Here is a 14,840-nt window from a genome sequence, read left to right as displayed (position 1 = left end):
GTGTGTGTGTGTGTGTGTGTGTGTGTGTGTTTACCCGGATCATGGAAAGGCACCAGTGCGAAGTTATACAGCGGTCTCTTCGGTCTGCTGAGGGACGTCTCCAGGATCTTCGAGGCTCCTTCAATAACCTGCACCAAGTCGTCATACATGGACCCGGTGACATCGAAGACAAAAGCTAAAGTAGAGGCTCCTTGTGGGATCCGTTCTGCAGTGTCCTGTGCAGCACACAAAGCTCCGAAAAGCACCATCCGAACCAGCACCAAGTCAAACAGGAGCCCCATCTCTGCACTTTAAACGCTCTTCTTTTACTTTCAGCAACTAAACTGACGAGGCATTTGTGAGACGATATCTGAATGTTTCTCCACAAATAAAGACATGAAGTGAAACCGATCAGACTGAAGCTCCAGAGGTTCGTCCTCCTCCTCCGGAGCTCTGAACATTAACTGCGCTCCTTCTGAACAGCTGCTCACAAACAACAGCGCGCAAATTAATGAAGGAACCCTGCACTCTGATTGGACAGACCTAGATCTGGGGGGCGGGGTTTCAATAAGCAATACACGTGTGTATAGATGCAAAATCCAGTGTCATTAAAATAAAGTGGAGGCATGCAGTGTTGAATTAAACAAAAAACATTTAACCCTTGACAGCATGACATTTTAAATGACTAGCCTTTAAATTAGAAATCTTACAAAAATCACTAAAGGTTTAACATTTTAAATTTGGCCAAAAGTCTGTGGACACCTGATCACCATAATAATAACTTCTACTGTAATAAAGTCCACTGATTAATGAGATCTTATACTCATGTTGTGTGTAAAGGTCTGGGATGCAATCAGTGTTTTTACCAGGATAGTCTCATAACCTTGACTAAAATAAAAAAATATTACATCATCTTATATTACTTTTCAGTATATATTTCTAACACAATTTCAGGGTCTCCATTAATACAGTTGTTTATGAAGTTATTCTGTTAAATTTATGAATTTAATTGCCCTCACTGGATTAGTTATTTTTGTGTTATTCTGGTGTCTCTTTGGTGTACAAGATGCAGTGTGTATGGACAGAACAAGCTCTTCTGGAAACAGGTGCTATTATATTGAGGTCATGTGACACTTTAATGGTGGACACAGGTGGACTCCATACAAACAAATACGTGACTTCTGATGCCAACTGGTTGGACCAAAAATAATTATGGGTTTTAAAGAAATAGTTGTTTATTTTATTTATTTTTATTATTATTTTTTTTCATATTTTTGAGGGTATTGTAGACCAGAGACCACTGTAATGAAAAGACAGCAAAATACACATAATTAATTATATCAAAGTCACTTGTCATGTATTTACACCGATAGCACAATGAACTGATTGTAACCTCTACATTGCGAGACGCTCTAACTTCTGTATTATTATTTTTAATCGGTTCAGGACGTTTGTATCTGTCGCCACCTTCTGGTCATGCGGGAAATTACACTGTTAGATATTGCGTAGTGCATGTGTATTAATTTATTGTAACATGAAATGATAAACTATATAATTATCGATACTTTTAGAAAATGGTCAGGTGTTTTTGATTAAAAATGTAGCTGCTAGATGAAATCTAGACATCCAGTGAATTTTTTTCTAGTGAAAGTTATATATAGATATAGATATATATATATAGAGAGAGAGAGAGAGAGAGAGAGAGAGAGAGAGAGAGAGAGAGAGGTTATATCAAGACAACTAATTGATGCTGCAGTTGAAGTAAATGTACACTAGAGGAAGACATTGTATTAGTAAAATGTCACAGAATACGATCTATTGCAAGATCGTAAGTCAAGGACCTACAATAATAATAATAATAATAATAATAATAATAATAATAATAATAATAATAATAATAATAATAATAATAATAATAATAACTTGAACAATATCAATGTCGAGCTTTATATTTTGACCACAACCATAAACAGTGATGCTTGTGAACTTAACGCTAGAAGTTTTAGCAAAGGTTCGGTTTTTCTAAAATCTTAGCTCTTAGCTCTTGCTTATTTCCATGTGCTTGAAATAGATAAATGTTTTTGTTGACTTTATGCAAACATTGTATGATGGGGAAAAACCAATCAACCTTATACTGATTTAAATAAAGATATTTTGAATTGCAAATGACCCCATCTATTCTCATCTCAGGATTTAGCTGATGAATGAAATTTTTGTCACATACGCGGATAAGAAATTTTTAGAAGGAGGACTCCAGTTGTGTTAAACTGAATTCCTCCTAGACTGTGTTGAACCAGGTGCTCAGCTCTTGTGTCTTCATTTGCCAGAAGTGATGAAACAGCAAAGGAATAGGCAGTTTATCTTGGACAGACACATCCATTTGGCTTTGAAGGACTTGGAACACGGCCTGGAAGTGTGTGTTTGTGTGTGTGTGTGTGTGTGTGTGTGTGTGTGTGTGTGTGTGTGTGTGTGTGTGTGTGTGTGTGTGTGTGTGTGTGTGTGTTTGTGTGTGTGTGTGTGTGTGTGTGTGTTGCAAGAACTGTGTTCAAAGGTGAAAGACACACAGTACCAAATACTGTATAACGCAGAATCGACACACTCCACATCAGATACTACAAATATGTCAATATGTCCTTATTTAAACACACACACACACACACACACACACACACACACACACACACACACACACACACACACACACACACACACACACACACACACACACACACACACACACACACACAAACACACACACACAAACACCTTTAGTATTTTTTCTGTCAGTTACTAAAAGTATTAATACAATCTGAGAATCTGAATTGACCTGTTCATAGAGGTGTAAAAAATTATCCTTTATACAACATATGTGTCTTGTCCAAGCGAGTATTAACAGGCAAAAAAGAAGACAGATTTTTTCTTCTACAAATACAGTAATACACACTAATAATTTTACTATTTCACACAGATATGTGGTTTAACCCCCAGGAGATCCAATGTTTGGAAGTTGTTAATAGTGAATAAGGACTCAGGCTGTGGGTTGCAAAGGATTTGAGCTCTTAAAAAAATCTGTCTGAAGAATACGCCAACCATGCCAAGAGATGAGTGACTCAGAATAAAAATGTGTGAGTGTGTCACATGCTGGTTTTGCAGTGTAGACGCCCCGCTGTGGGTGCTGATGCACTGTCACGATAGTTTTGATTTGCTTGCTTTGGCATGAAATGGGGCTTAACATGGAAAACTCAGGGTTGAAGCCAGAAGCCAGAGATTTAACGAATCAAAGTACCAAACAAAATAGAAAGTTCTCAACACCTCAGAAAGAATAATTTGCACTATGTATGTTAAGTTATTTAGTTATTTTTGGGAAGGTAATTATCTCACTAGTAAGAGTAAGGGAACATGGGTAAGAGACACTATATATTAAGGAGTACTGAAATTTTAAGCATCATAACTGTACAGTTGCTTCTCTTTCTTACTATCATTTAAGAAGTTGTACTTAAAGGAACTGTGAAAGTCAAGGGTAATCCACCCAATTCCTCCTTAGTAACAAAATATTATCATCTCAGTATTTTTCACACATGGTATTCAGTAATAGTGTCAGTAATTGTATTGACTATCGCAATTTCTACACTTATTTGTGGACACAGTGTTTTGTAAAGACAACCCGTGCCCTCCGGTCTCAAAAACAAGCGGCACAAACACCCAGTGTTGCCAAAGTTGCATACCTTATCCTAAACACAATAGAGTTGCTGCTCCTTTATAACCATATAATTCAATAGGCCTAATCCTGTCCTTGCTCTGCATCTAATCCACATAGAAGCCTGCTTTGTGTTTCAGCACCATGCATCAGTATGGACCAGTGCATCTGCACAAAACATGCTGGACTCACACACACACCGTTCTCTCACTCATACATCTGTGTGTTCAGCTCATAAACATATGAAGACTTGTTAAAGCAAAACAGTGAAAAGTGAAATATGAGAGAGCGCCCAACCATCATTTACACAAAACTAAGGATCATGCGGTCAGACAGGTTCATAACTGCTGAGGAAAAACACACAGAGTCTAAAAGATAAAACTTTAAGGCATCTTTGCTATCACCAGCATATCATCCTGTTGTCTGCACATTTGTCAGTCAGTCAGTGACACATCAATGATAAAAAAGGCAGGCTGATGTTGTATAATAAAATATATAATAAAGGTTAACTTTGGTCAGGTTTTAAAAACAATTAAACCATCGCAAACCACCAGCAACCACAACCAAACCACTATAAAACATCACAAACCACCACACATTAACCAGTGCAGACCATCCCAAACAAAGTTTTAGCTTTAATTAACTTAGAATTTTATATGTTTGAGGGAAAATGTTCCAATCAAGTACCACTAGCAGCAGGGCATTAACTATAATTATATTTTTGTGTTTATATGTTTTTCCATCTATCTATCTATCTATCTATCTATCTATCTATCTATCTATCTATCTATCTATCTATCTATCTATCTATCTATCTATCTATCTATCTATCTATCTATCTATCTATCAGGTTAGAAATTCATGTTATCCAGTTAGCTGGAATTAGCAGTCATTATCAGATATTATACCTACATTTATTTTTTCAAAAATCTCAAAAATCCTTTTAGTTTAGCTTATGTTAACCAATTAGATCTCATTAGCAGTGAAGATGAGGAAAATTTTATTTGTATTTTTTTACCACAAAAAAATCTAAGTTTAAGAATCTCAAAAATCCTGTCATGTTAGCTCACTGGAATTAGCAGTCAAAATTAGGAACACTTACACGTGTCCCAAAGACTTTCTCATGAACTACGCTCAGAAAGTCTGTCAGGTTAGCTCATGTTAGTCAATTAGCTCTCATTAGCAGTTAAAATAATGTATTTTATATTTCTTTTTCTCACAGAACATTCTAAGAAAACAATCTCAAAATCATGTCAGGATAGCTCTTGTTACACAGTTAGCTTTATTTAGCATTGAAATATCGAAAAAACCATCAGAATGTTAGCTCAAGTTAGCTGTGAAAATCAACGTACACCTGACTTCATGTTATGAAATGTGGAAGCATAAGCTGTTTAGTGTGAGTCAAAGAAGAGAAAGGGAAGAGGAAGTCTGCATATAAACTCTGACATATAATCATGCTGCAAAGCACCGTGAATGGGAACAATATCAGTACAACCGGTAGCTTGGCCTTGAGGCAGTCAGAATCAAAACAGCTCACCAATAATTACAGAGATTCAAGTGAACAGACTGTTTAGACTAAAGCCTGGCATTCATTCGCAGGCTATGGCTGGCATCGCACTCATCTCCGTGTCTCCATCGGATATGCCAAACAGGAACATCGTGTCCGTGAGAACGGCCTTTGCTGACTCCCAGCCTCGGGAACAATATGTGTTCCCAAATACCACATTCACACTGACAAAGAGAAACAAAGTGATTAATAAGCAAAGTCCTGAAGAGGAATTTTCTTGTTTGCATTCCAAATGTGGCTAACAAAACTGTAGAGACGTTAAGCAAGCCTGTTACTATAGTAACGAGTTATACGTGGACCTACAGTATTAGTTCATTTTTGTGGAAGGAGACTCCAGTGTCAGAAATTATTCCTTTTTTGAAGTAACTAATTTTACAAACATTGCACAAAATTTATCTGGATGTAAGCATTTGGGTGGCAACAGTTATACAGATCGACAGCATCATGCTAATTTGTTGGGACTTATTTCTGTTTAAAAGAACTTTGTTGTATTTATATTTCAACAACTAACTTTGAACTGAACTAAAGTTTAGCTACTTAGATAATTGTGTGCTTTGGCTTTGTAACCATCATCTGGGAAAAGCTGTAATAAGGACTTAAAATTGTAATATTAGGATTGTATTCCCAAAGTGAGGGAGGGTTTGAATCTGAATGTAGTGGACTGATGATTTATTAAAATAAAACCCTACTGTAGAGAGCCCAGAGAATCAATAACATATTTCTCACAGTCTCAATGTTTCCTGAGTGATTTCGTACAGTTTCCCCTTCCTCAGTTCTCAGAGGTGGATGTGTGTGTTTGTGTGTGTGTGTGTGTGTGTGTGTGTGTGTGTGTGTGTGTGTGTGTGTGTGTGTGTGTGTGTGTGTGTGTGTGTGTTTTTAATAGTGGAGGAAACAGATGTCTGTAAGTGGACATGTGAGGCACAATGCAAGTTGTGTTGGCGTGGTTCGATATTGGCTTAAGAGATATCAAACTTAACAGCGCTGCTAACAAGACATCTGGCACTCACACCCAAGGTGACTCGAATAACACTTCCAATAAACATCCCTCTGCTAGGATCCACAGTCATTTATATACAGTCCATTCACTTAAAATTCTCAAGCCTGGGAAGAATAAAAAAAAAATTTAAGGCGTTTAGAAGGACCTTCAGAAATAATTGAAATTCAATTCATCAGTGAAAAAAGTGCTATAGTGCTTAGAATTGAGCTTCAGTCAGCGGCAGCAGTGACTAAGACAGTGAAGCCAGGCAAAATACCCACTCCCCCCCCCCCATCATCAGGTATATTTATCAAATAATCTTCAGCATCAGTGGCAGAGGATTGATTTGCAATCATGGTCCTTATATGTAATTAATGGAGGTTGTTCATTATCTGTGTGAATAAAGAGAGAAACAAAGAGTCTGTCTCTGTTTTTCTTTTTGTTTCAGTATCTCTTTCTATGTATATTTTTACATCTTACAGGATTTTTCAAAATTCTTAGTTTTTTCTATTAAATATATGTTATAGTTTACTTAACACATTACATAAATTTCACACACATGCCTCTTAGGAAACCAATGAAATTGAAATCAGGCAGTGTTCCTGCTTGTCAAAGTGTTCTTTCTATCTGTCTCTGTCTGTCCTAGACTAAATCTTTCATTCTGTTTTAGGTTAGATTTTCACTCAATGTCCTCTGAGTTAATTGCATCTCCTTTTCTTCAAGTGGGACTTATGTTAATTCATTATGCCTCACCACATACTCCAGAAAGATTTACTTGTGGCAGGTAACACAATCGATGAGGTGGAACTCATGGAACTCTGATTAAAGGGTTGAGCTGATGCAATGAGGTGAGGAGGGAAGTCGAGACTTAAAATTAAAATAGTGTACACACGGACCTCAACAGCTACACCGTGTGACACCTGAAGATGACACAAAAACTGACAGTTGTGAAAAAGCCTTGAACAACATCATCATTCACTCCCTTCAATTCCTTCTTCCTTGTCCTGCTTGTCGTTCGTATGTTTGTACTGTATTAATAACAATACCAGTGTACAAAATGTACACTTCACCCAAGTGTATCTGCACTTATGCATGCATGCATGTACATCTGGATTCTGTTCAGGTTTGAACATGAAAACACACCTCCAAACACAAACACACACACACACTGCTGTTATGGCAGCTTTAATGTTGTACTTTTACAGTTAATATAATCTAGATGACGAGCATCTAACACACACATAAAAGCCAAACATTTTTGGAAGGAGTATTGGAGAAGATATTTCCCGCTGCATGCCCTTCCATTAACAGCCATCTGCTACAGCAACGAGACCAATGTCATTGAGAAATACTTGGTGCATGCTCATTTAAACAACTAAGCACTTGAGCGTTAAAGACCTTGTTCAAAGACCAGAATGTGGCAGATTGGCAATTGCTGGGATTTGAATTTACATCCTTTTAGTTCTTTGTGGAACTTCTTAGCCACTGTGTCACCGCAGCCCCCAATACAGGTCAAGTGCATGAGAACGATGGGAAAATGTGATCTCTAAAAACCTCTTAAACTATGGGTGGTGCCAGAGTGCTTTGAGTATCTGAGGAACTGCTGTAAAATCTGGGATTGAACTAAGCTACTGTATAACCATTCAGTCAGATCATATCAGTGGAGGAAAACTGAAACTTGACATTTTTTTTTGTAAGACTTAAAAGTTAATAATTCTATCCTAGATTTTAGGCTGGCTTTCTTCTGAATAGAAGTCATAAGAACATGATATGAATATGAATCATGATCGCTAAACTTGTCACCTCCCAAAAACTGCCCAAATTCTTCTCTGTGCACTCTGTGTGTTCCTATAAAATGTCTCATCACTTTAGATGATAACATTTGCTAAACGAATAGACATAAATGATAAACAGTGAAAAGATTTAAAACTACTAAATCAAACAGTTCGGTTCTCATTTGTACTTTGTATCTGTGCCCTTTGGGGACAGTCTGTCCTTACACAATTTACTTTTAGTTTTCTTTGAAAGGCAGTTTGGGGGAAAAATAGGGGGGTGATGAGTAAATAGTTCACCTCACTGACCTACGTCATACCATGACTGTATTACAAATGTGTCAATAAAGCGGATTAAAAATATCAGCCCAAAGTTCAAAGAGTTTTACTAGGCTGCATGTCTGGGTTATAAAGAAATCAGGCCCAGATTCCCTTCTTCATACCATGATGGCGCTGTTGTGTATGGTTCAGCATGGCAATATTGCTGAATGTTTGGGTTTGTCTCAGTTCTCATGCTCTTTTTTCTCTTCTTGGCATGCACTGACAAGGCTAAAGAGAGGACACTTAAAACATGAGTGCTTGTAATTACAAATCTCACATACTTTTACTTACAGGCCACTCTGTATGTTCAGCTGCTGTTCAAGAGGTTAATGGGATCAAAATATTTCGCCGGTGTGCGAGAGAGAAAACGAGAGCGAGAGACTAGGGTCGTTTTAGGTAGTCTGAATGATTAGGAAAATTTCTTTGGTCAGTGCTGGCACTCTGAGAGTAGTCACAGTGGCTCTGGCCTTGGTTACACATTGCCTATTAGAGCAGCACAATGCAAGTCGCTCGGAAGTCCGTCTGACAGAACAGCATTCGTAGCTGCTTTTCCAAGAACTTTGCATGTGTTCATGCTGTAAATACAACAGGTTTAATTATTAATAAAAACACAATAATTCTCACACAACTTTTAACCATTAAGCCAAATGACTTACATATGACATTTGCCAACTTTACTGTTTTAATTATGTCTACACTATCTTCAGTAAAATATTATGGTTATGTTTATCCCTGTCAGGATTGTGGTAGATCCGGCGTATATCCCAGGAACATGAGGTGGGAAAATGAGGCGCTGATGGATGGGACGTGAGTCAAAGGACAAATTATGCTTTTCTTAATAATAGTTTCTAAATAAACCTGATGTTATCTGGCTAGCTAACTTACTGTTTCCAGAAACGTAATATTTTTTTTGGCATGCTAATTTAAACATCTAGATATATACAGTATGTACAGCGAGCAACATCAACAAAACATCAAAATATCTGGCTAGTTTAGCTGCTTTAGCTCATTTAGCAAGATAACAGCTAATGTGGATGTTTTCACAGGTTGAATGTTGATCTTTCATGATAAACCTTCAATAATTTTTAGATAATTCTGTCTCCTGTGAAGAATTTTATAATATACCAGGCAGGGAAGTTTATCAGTCTTCAATGTCTCAGACACTGCTGCAGCTGTCTAAAGCATTTGTGGCTGATGCATAGAATTGGTAGGAACCTGCTTTATTTTGATTGCCTCCTGAAAATGAATCACTTAAAAACAGGGTACATACTGTTCTTTTAATTAGTTTACAATCTTCCAGGAAGATTAGCGTCGTATCAAACAGGACTGTGACAGTAAACTAATTAGGTACTCATGTGTAGTTCGTACCTTTGACACCACTGTATATTTTTAGTTACACAAACATTTGTTTAACGCTGTTTTATGCACAATGCCACTAGATGAACTCGTGAGGAAGGAACGCAGCAGTGTTGAAAGGGTAACCATGAAAAATTGATAGAAAACGTTTCTACAATGTGAATAGAGTAAATATTATTGGATGACATGCTGCTTTGTCTAAAATTGGGAAAATAGGAAAAGCACCATAACAAAAGACTTTTTTCCCTAGAATTTTACAGAATAGAAGAAACATGAAGGGATAATGTCTGTCATATATCTGAATATGCTGAGTGCCAATTCCCTCATGTGAATCGATCACAGTCGATCCGATCTATCGCCTTCCCGTCACAAGAGGTGATTAGAAATCCGGTATCAGCAAAGTGTCCCAGAGGTTAACCAAACAGCTGGACACATGCAGATTCTAACAACCTGATATGCTTCCTATAGCAATGGCAATCAGCATATTAAGGTTCATTGGCTGATCTTTGAAACAAATTTATCTCACACAGACATGATAAGAATACTGATCTTAAGAACAGTGGTAGTACTATGTTGTGTCAGAGCCTTTATTTTCTGCACAAACCATGTTCATTCCAACTTTGTCAAGTTCCGGTTTCATAAAAATCCTCACATAGAAAAGTACAACAACAAACAACCGGATGGCAAAAACAGATAATGCATAACTTTTAGATCTATAAATAAGACAGCTGGACAATTTGTGCTATACTGTACGTATGTTCTCATTGGATTATCACCACGGACATGGTCATTCCATATGATTCGAGAAAGGGACAATAAACCAATACTATTTTGTTCTTGTGTCTGAGAATAGTGTCTGGCAAAATATTCTCTTTCCTAGGATTTCCTTCAACTAAACAATCCACACAATGCCTGAGAGACAAGTGCTCTGTGTGGGACTGACATATTACTCTTCTTCCCATATTAATCACAGCAATACAATGAAAGCGTCAGTGTTTATGAGCTTAGGTATACAGAAGAGAGTAAAGCACTTTCCTCAAAGTCTGTTATGTTGCCATGTAATGAGCACGAGCAGCAATCCAACAATAGACAGTTGGTTTGCTCCACATGTCACATGTTACCTTCACCCTATCTGCAAAATTTAACTCCAGAATCAGATTAGCTCCAGTGTCTTCTTCATTTAAAAAAAAAAACAGCTCTCATTGCAAATCCCTGTAGATCTTTCTTTTAGACCAGGGTGGAATACGAAACCTTTGCCGATGCTTTCAGCATTTTTTTCACAAATCACACAGGTGTAGTCTTAGATGCCACAGCATTACATATTGAGTGGGAGAGGATGCAAATGGTTAAAATTATTTTCCAGAACATGCAAAATCCATTTGTCTTTCTTTCCAGAAAATATTCCATAAATACACTTCTGACACAAGGGTTAGCCTGACCAGGACTTTCCCAGGTTCAATAAGGCATGACTTGGTAGAGAGTAATGTGGCATCTCATCTTCAGGAATCTGTAGTTAAACGTTAAGCTTGCACTACAAATGTTTGCAGTATTATATGTCTCTGAGAAAACCAGGGCAAATGAGGTAGGAGTGGAAATCAATACAGAGAACCCATGTTCTTCTGCATGACACCCAATGTTAAAGATCACAGGGAGCTTGAAGAGTATCCAGGGGACTTGGGGCACAAAATGTGGGAAACCCTGGACAAGGTGCATCCCATCACAGTACACAATCACACTTATACATTATGGACAATTTGGCGATCCCAATCAGCCTCTGTATGGGAAAGGAAAGTTCCCAGATAAAACCCATGAACCACAGGTAGAAGATGCAAACTGCACACATAGGATAGAGGCAGGAATCAAAGCCCCAACCCCTGGAGGTACAAGGCAAACATACTACTCACCAAGCTGATGTTTACTGAAATATATGTATATGCTTAGGTGGGGCCTTGAATCGAATAAAATTCAGTTTTGCTGCAGCACACTGATAGCACTAAAAGGTCAAAATGAATGTGTGCCGCATTCATAATCAAGTGCCATTAGCTTTGTATACATTTTCTTAACAATGTTTGGAAACAACATGCTTTTTTCTGAACCAACTAAACCAAGGACCTTCATAAAAACACATCCAAAATAAAAGGTCTAAAAATGCGTCCTTGAAATGATTCAAATGTCTGATTCGAGATAAAAAAGCAGTGGCGTTACTGAGGGACCTATTTTGGCTTTATTTTTCAACATAACTACAGCAGACCTTTAATTGAAATAACAACAACAGCAGCAGCAGCAAGCCTCCTTTGGCTCATTCTAAATTACGAATGTGTTTAGCAGTGATGAAGAGAGACCGGCTGAATTAGAACAAAAGTGGCTAGAGGGCAGAGGCTGGTATAGTCAGAAGGGCAGACAGAGCTACAGATTGACTGGTACATGGCAAGGGATGCACGTTAAGCATAATTACCATCCATTATGATGACAGAACAATTAGGATGTGGGAGAGCCTCTGCTTTTAAATGGCTGTGTCTCTCTGGGAAACAATCAGTTACTTCAGCTTTTATTTATTTTGACTAGTCGGGAGCTTCATCGTTATAATATATTGACATTTACCTATTAAGCCAGCTATAGCTCTAAATGCACTTAAAGTGAAAATGCACTTAAACTGCATACTTGTCTCACTTAATATTTCCTCCAGAGGAAAAAGAAAGGAAGTGAGGTGGGAAATTTCTTTACAGGATGTCTCTCTTTTCTCCCTCGCTGACACAGACACATCCTGATGCTTCAGCATGGCTGGAGACGGTTACCATAGCAATAGTAGTTCTGCTTATTGCGTTGGTTATTATGATAAAGATGAGGGGAGAAGGATATAGCAGAAGATGATTAAATGCTGGCTTAGCCAGTATCCAGCTTGTACAGAAGTATATACTGTATGCTGCATACTGTATGTATGTTCACAAATAAATCAGTCAGGAATTTAAATAAATATGAATTTTCTTGCAGGATGCACAGTGAACTTATCAAATGGCCAGGAAACAGATGCCAGGAAACACTGTCTGTTCATCCTCTCCTTCAACTTTCAACGTGGATGAAGATGGACATGTATGAGCATCATTCAACTTTAATTGTTGTTAAAGTCAATGCTTTAACGTAGAGTTACACTATTAAATGGATTATATGAGATTTTTGTATATTTTTGCATCAACCACAAAAGAAGCAATGCTGGGGTTGAATTCTTTCTATGCCAGACTGTAAATTCCTGCAGCTTTACCATTATCTTTGTTATTTAGATGAAACACAGTGAATCAAGAGACCATAAATCTTTAATATTTAATAGTGTGGCTAAAATGTTGTTCCACATCAGTCTTATTACACAATCAATATAACCTTGCGATATAATGTGTTGCCCAATGTTAATAGGTTTCTTACCAATTATCTCTCTCTCTCAATCTCTCTCTCTCTCTCTCTCTCTCTCTCTCTCTTTCTCTCTCTCTCTTTCTCTCTCTCTCTCTCTCTCTCTCTCTCACACACACACAATGCGATTAAACACACTATAATGAAATGGTTGAAGAAAGGGTGCTTGCTTTCTCAGAGAGCGATTCAAGGTCTAAAACATTGAAAGGACGTGATTATTTTGTGAGTGAAGTAACAGTGAAATATGACTGGAGAATAAAGAGGGGCATAATGTGCCATACATTCTGTAAGCCTAATGATATCTGTACTAAAGTGGGTGTGGCCAAAGAGATTATTATTATTTTTATTATTATTATTATATGCAAATCATACTACTATGCCTGTGGATACCATTGGAAAAACCCAGCAAACCCAGCAAGTTCTTTTAATTCTGCTCTCGACTGGAGATGTGTGTTTACCTATCTATCTAATATTTACTAACATGTTTGATTGGAAGAATTTCCCAACATGTAGCCAAACTAGCAGCCTACATTCATGCCAGAAAACCAAGGTTAAAAACAGACCCAAATGCAGGATAGTAAAAAAAAAAAACATGGTTTATTAATAAAACAAACAAAACCATAAACAGACAAAACAAAAGACAAGGATTAAATACTTAAGACAATTAGACACATAAGGGACAGGTGTGCAGAGGGTTAGAATAGACAATGTATAGAATAGACAAGGGCGGGCAGACACGTGAACACAAAACGTAAACAAAAGGCACATGACAAACATATGGGCTAGATCCTGACAGTTAAACCATCATGACCCAGGTGGTTACTAAGGATGCTGTTAATGCATCAGGCAGGGTTGTTAATGAACACGGTCTTTGCTTGCATGTGCATTTCTGAGTAGCTTGTCATTATAGAAAGCCGTTAATGAAAGGAGAGCTAAGTAAGATGTTGTATTATTATTATTATTATTATTATTATTATTATTATTATTATTCTCTTTGATGTGTACACATTCCTCCCAAAGCTAAGAGAATCTGTAGAGGCTAGAAATGAAAGTCAAAGGCAACAATGCATGATGTAAATAAACAAAATGGTGTGTGTTGTGGCTGGGTAAGTAGGTGCTTGGTAATTGCAGAAAATATGACACTAGGTCACTGTGCCACAGAAAGCACCAAAAATCACACTTCCTGCTTCTGTTATTCCACCAAGCCACACCAGGATATGTGGGAAGCTTCAGGGGCATAATGAAAAACAAGAAAGAAATGACTTGCAGGATGCATAAAGAGAAGGATTGGTAGTGAGTTTTGTTGACTAGCTGCATAAGTGATTCATAGTTTCATACAAAACAGAAGAGACTGGAGAATAAGTTCCTGTTTTTCAGTGATTATGGTCATGTCATGTTATTAGAATTTGGTGTAAAGTCCTTCTATCTACTTATGTTCATGTTTTTAAGAAGTCGGAGTCCAATGTTCCATTTACCTCATATTAACCAGTATGGATAAGCAGAAAACTTCCAAACCTCTGGACTAAAGCCAAGTATTTCAGCCGATGAATCAACCGAGAGTAGGTCAGCCATGAATACAGATAATCATATTGCAGCATCTTTATCAGAGACACTTCACTGAGGGGAAAACATTCCTGGCTGTTTCTTAATCACACTGATTTTCTGCCACCTCACAGCCATTGTGGCTTTAATAAAAGCAAAGAGAAAACTCATTACAACTCCAAGTCCTACTGAGCCTTACCGGGCATTACTGGGGTGCACTCAGGGGAT

General features: G+C 37.5%; 1 protein-coding gene and 1 long non-coding RNA gene across 3 annotated transcripts in view; one reads left to right on the top strand and one right to left on the bottom strand.

The window, feature by feature from the left end:
- hmcn1 (hemicentin 1) overlaps positions 1–471 on the bottom strand; it is an 80,953-nt gene extending 80,482 nt beyond the window's left edge. For both annotated transcript variants that reach the window (XM_047817997.1, XM_047817998.1), the window contains exon 1: positions 35–471. In XM_047817997.1, the coding sequence (XP_047673953.1) occupies positions 35–281 (247 nt within the window). In that variant the 5' untranslated portion in view covers positions 282–471. The remainder of the gene's footprint in view (positions 1–34) is intronic.
- Positions 472–8,704: 8,233 nt separating this feature from the next.
- LOC125145402 lies at positions 8,705–13,225 on the top strand. Its single transcript, XR_007143778.1, has 3 exons — positions 8,705–8,889; positions 9,052–9,119; positions 12,660–13,225. It is a non-coding gene; the product is annotated as an uncharacterized LOC125145402 (long non-coding RNA).
- The last annotated feature ends 1,615 nt before the right edge of the window (positions 13,226–14,840 follow it).

This window comes from Tachysurus fulvidraco, chromosome 9 (assembly GCF_022655615.1).
Source record: "Tachysurus fulvidraco isolate hzauxx_2018 chromosome 9, HZAU_PFXX_2.0, whole genome shotgun sequence".
Lineage (NCBI taxonomy): Eukaryota > Metazoa > Chordata > Actinopteri > Siluriformes > Bagridae > Tachysurus > Tachysurus fulvidraco.
The sequence above is the reverse complement of the archived record's forward strand: the minus strand, read 5'-3'. Positions and strand labels throughout refer to the sequence as shown.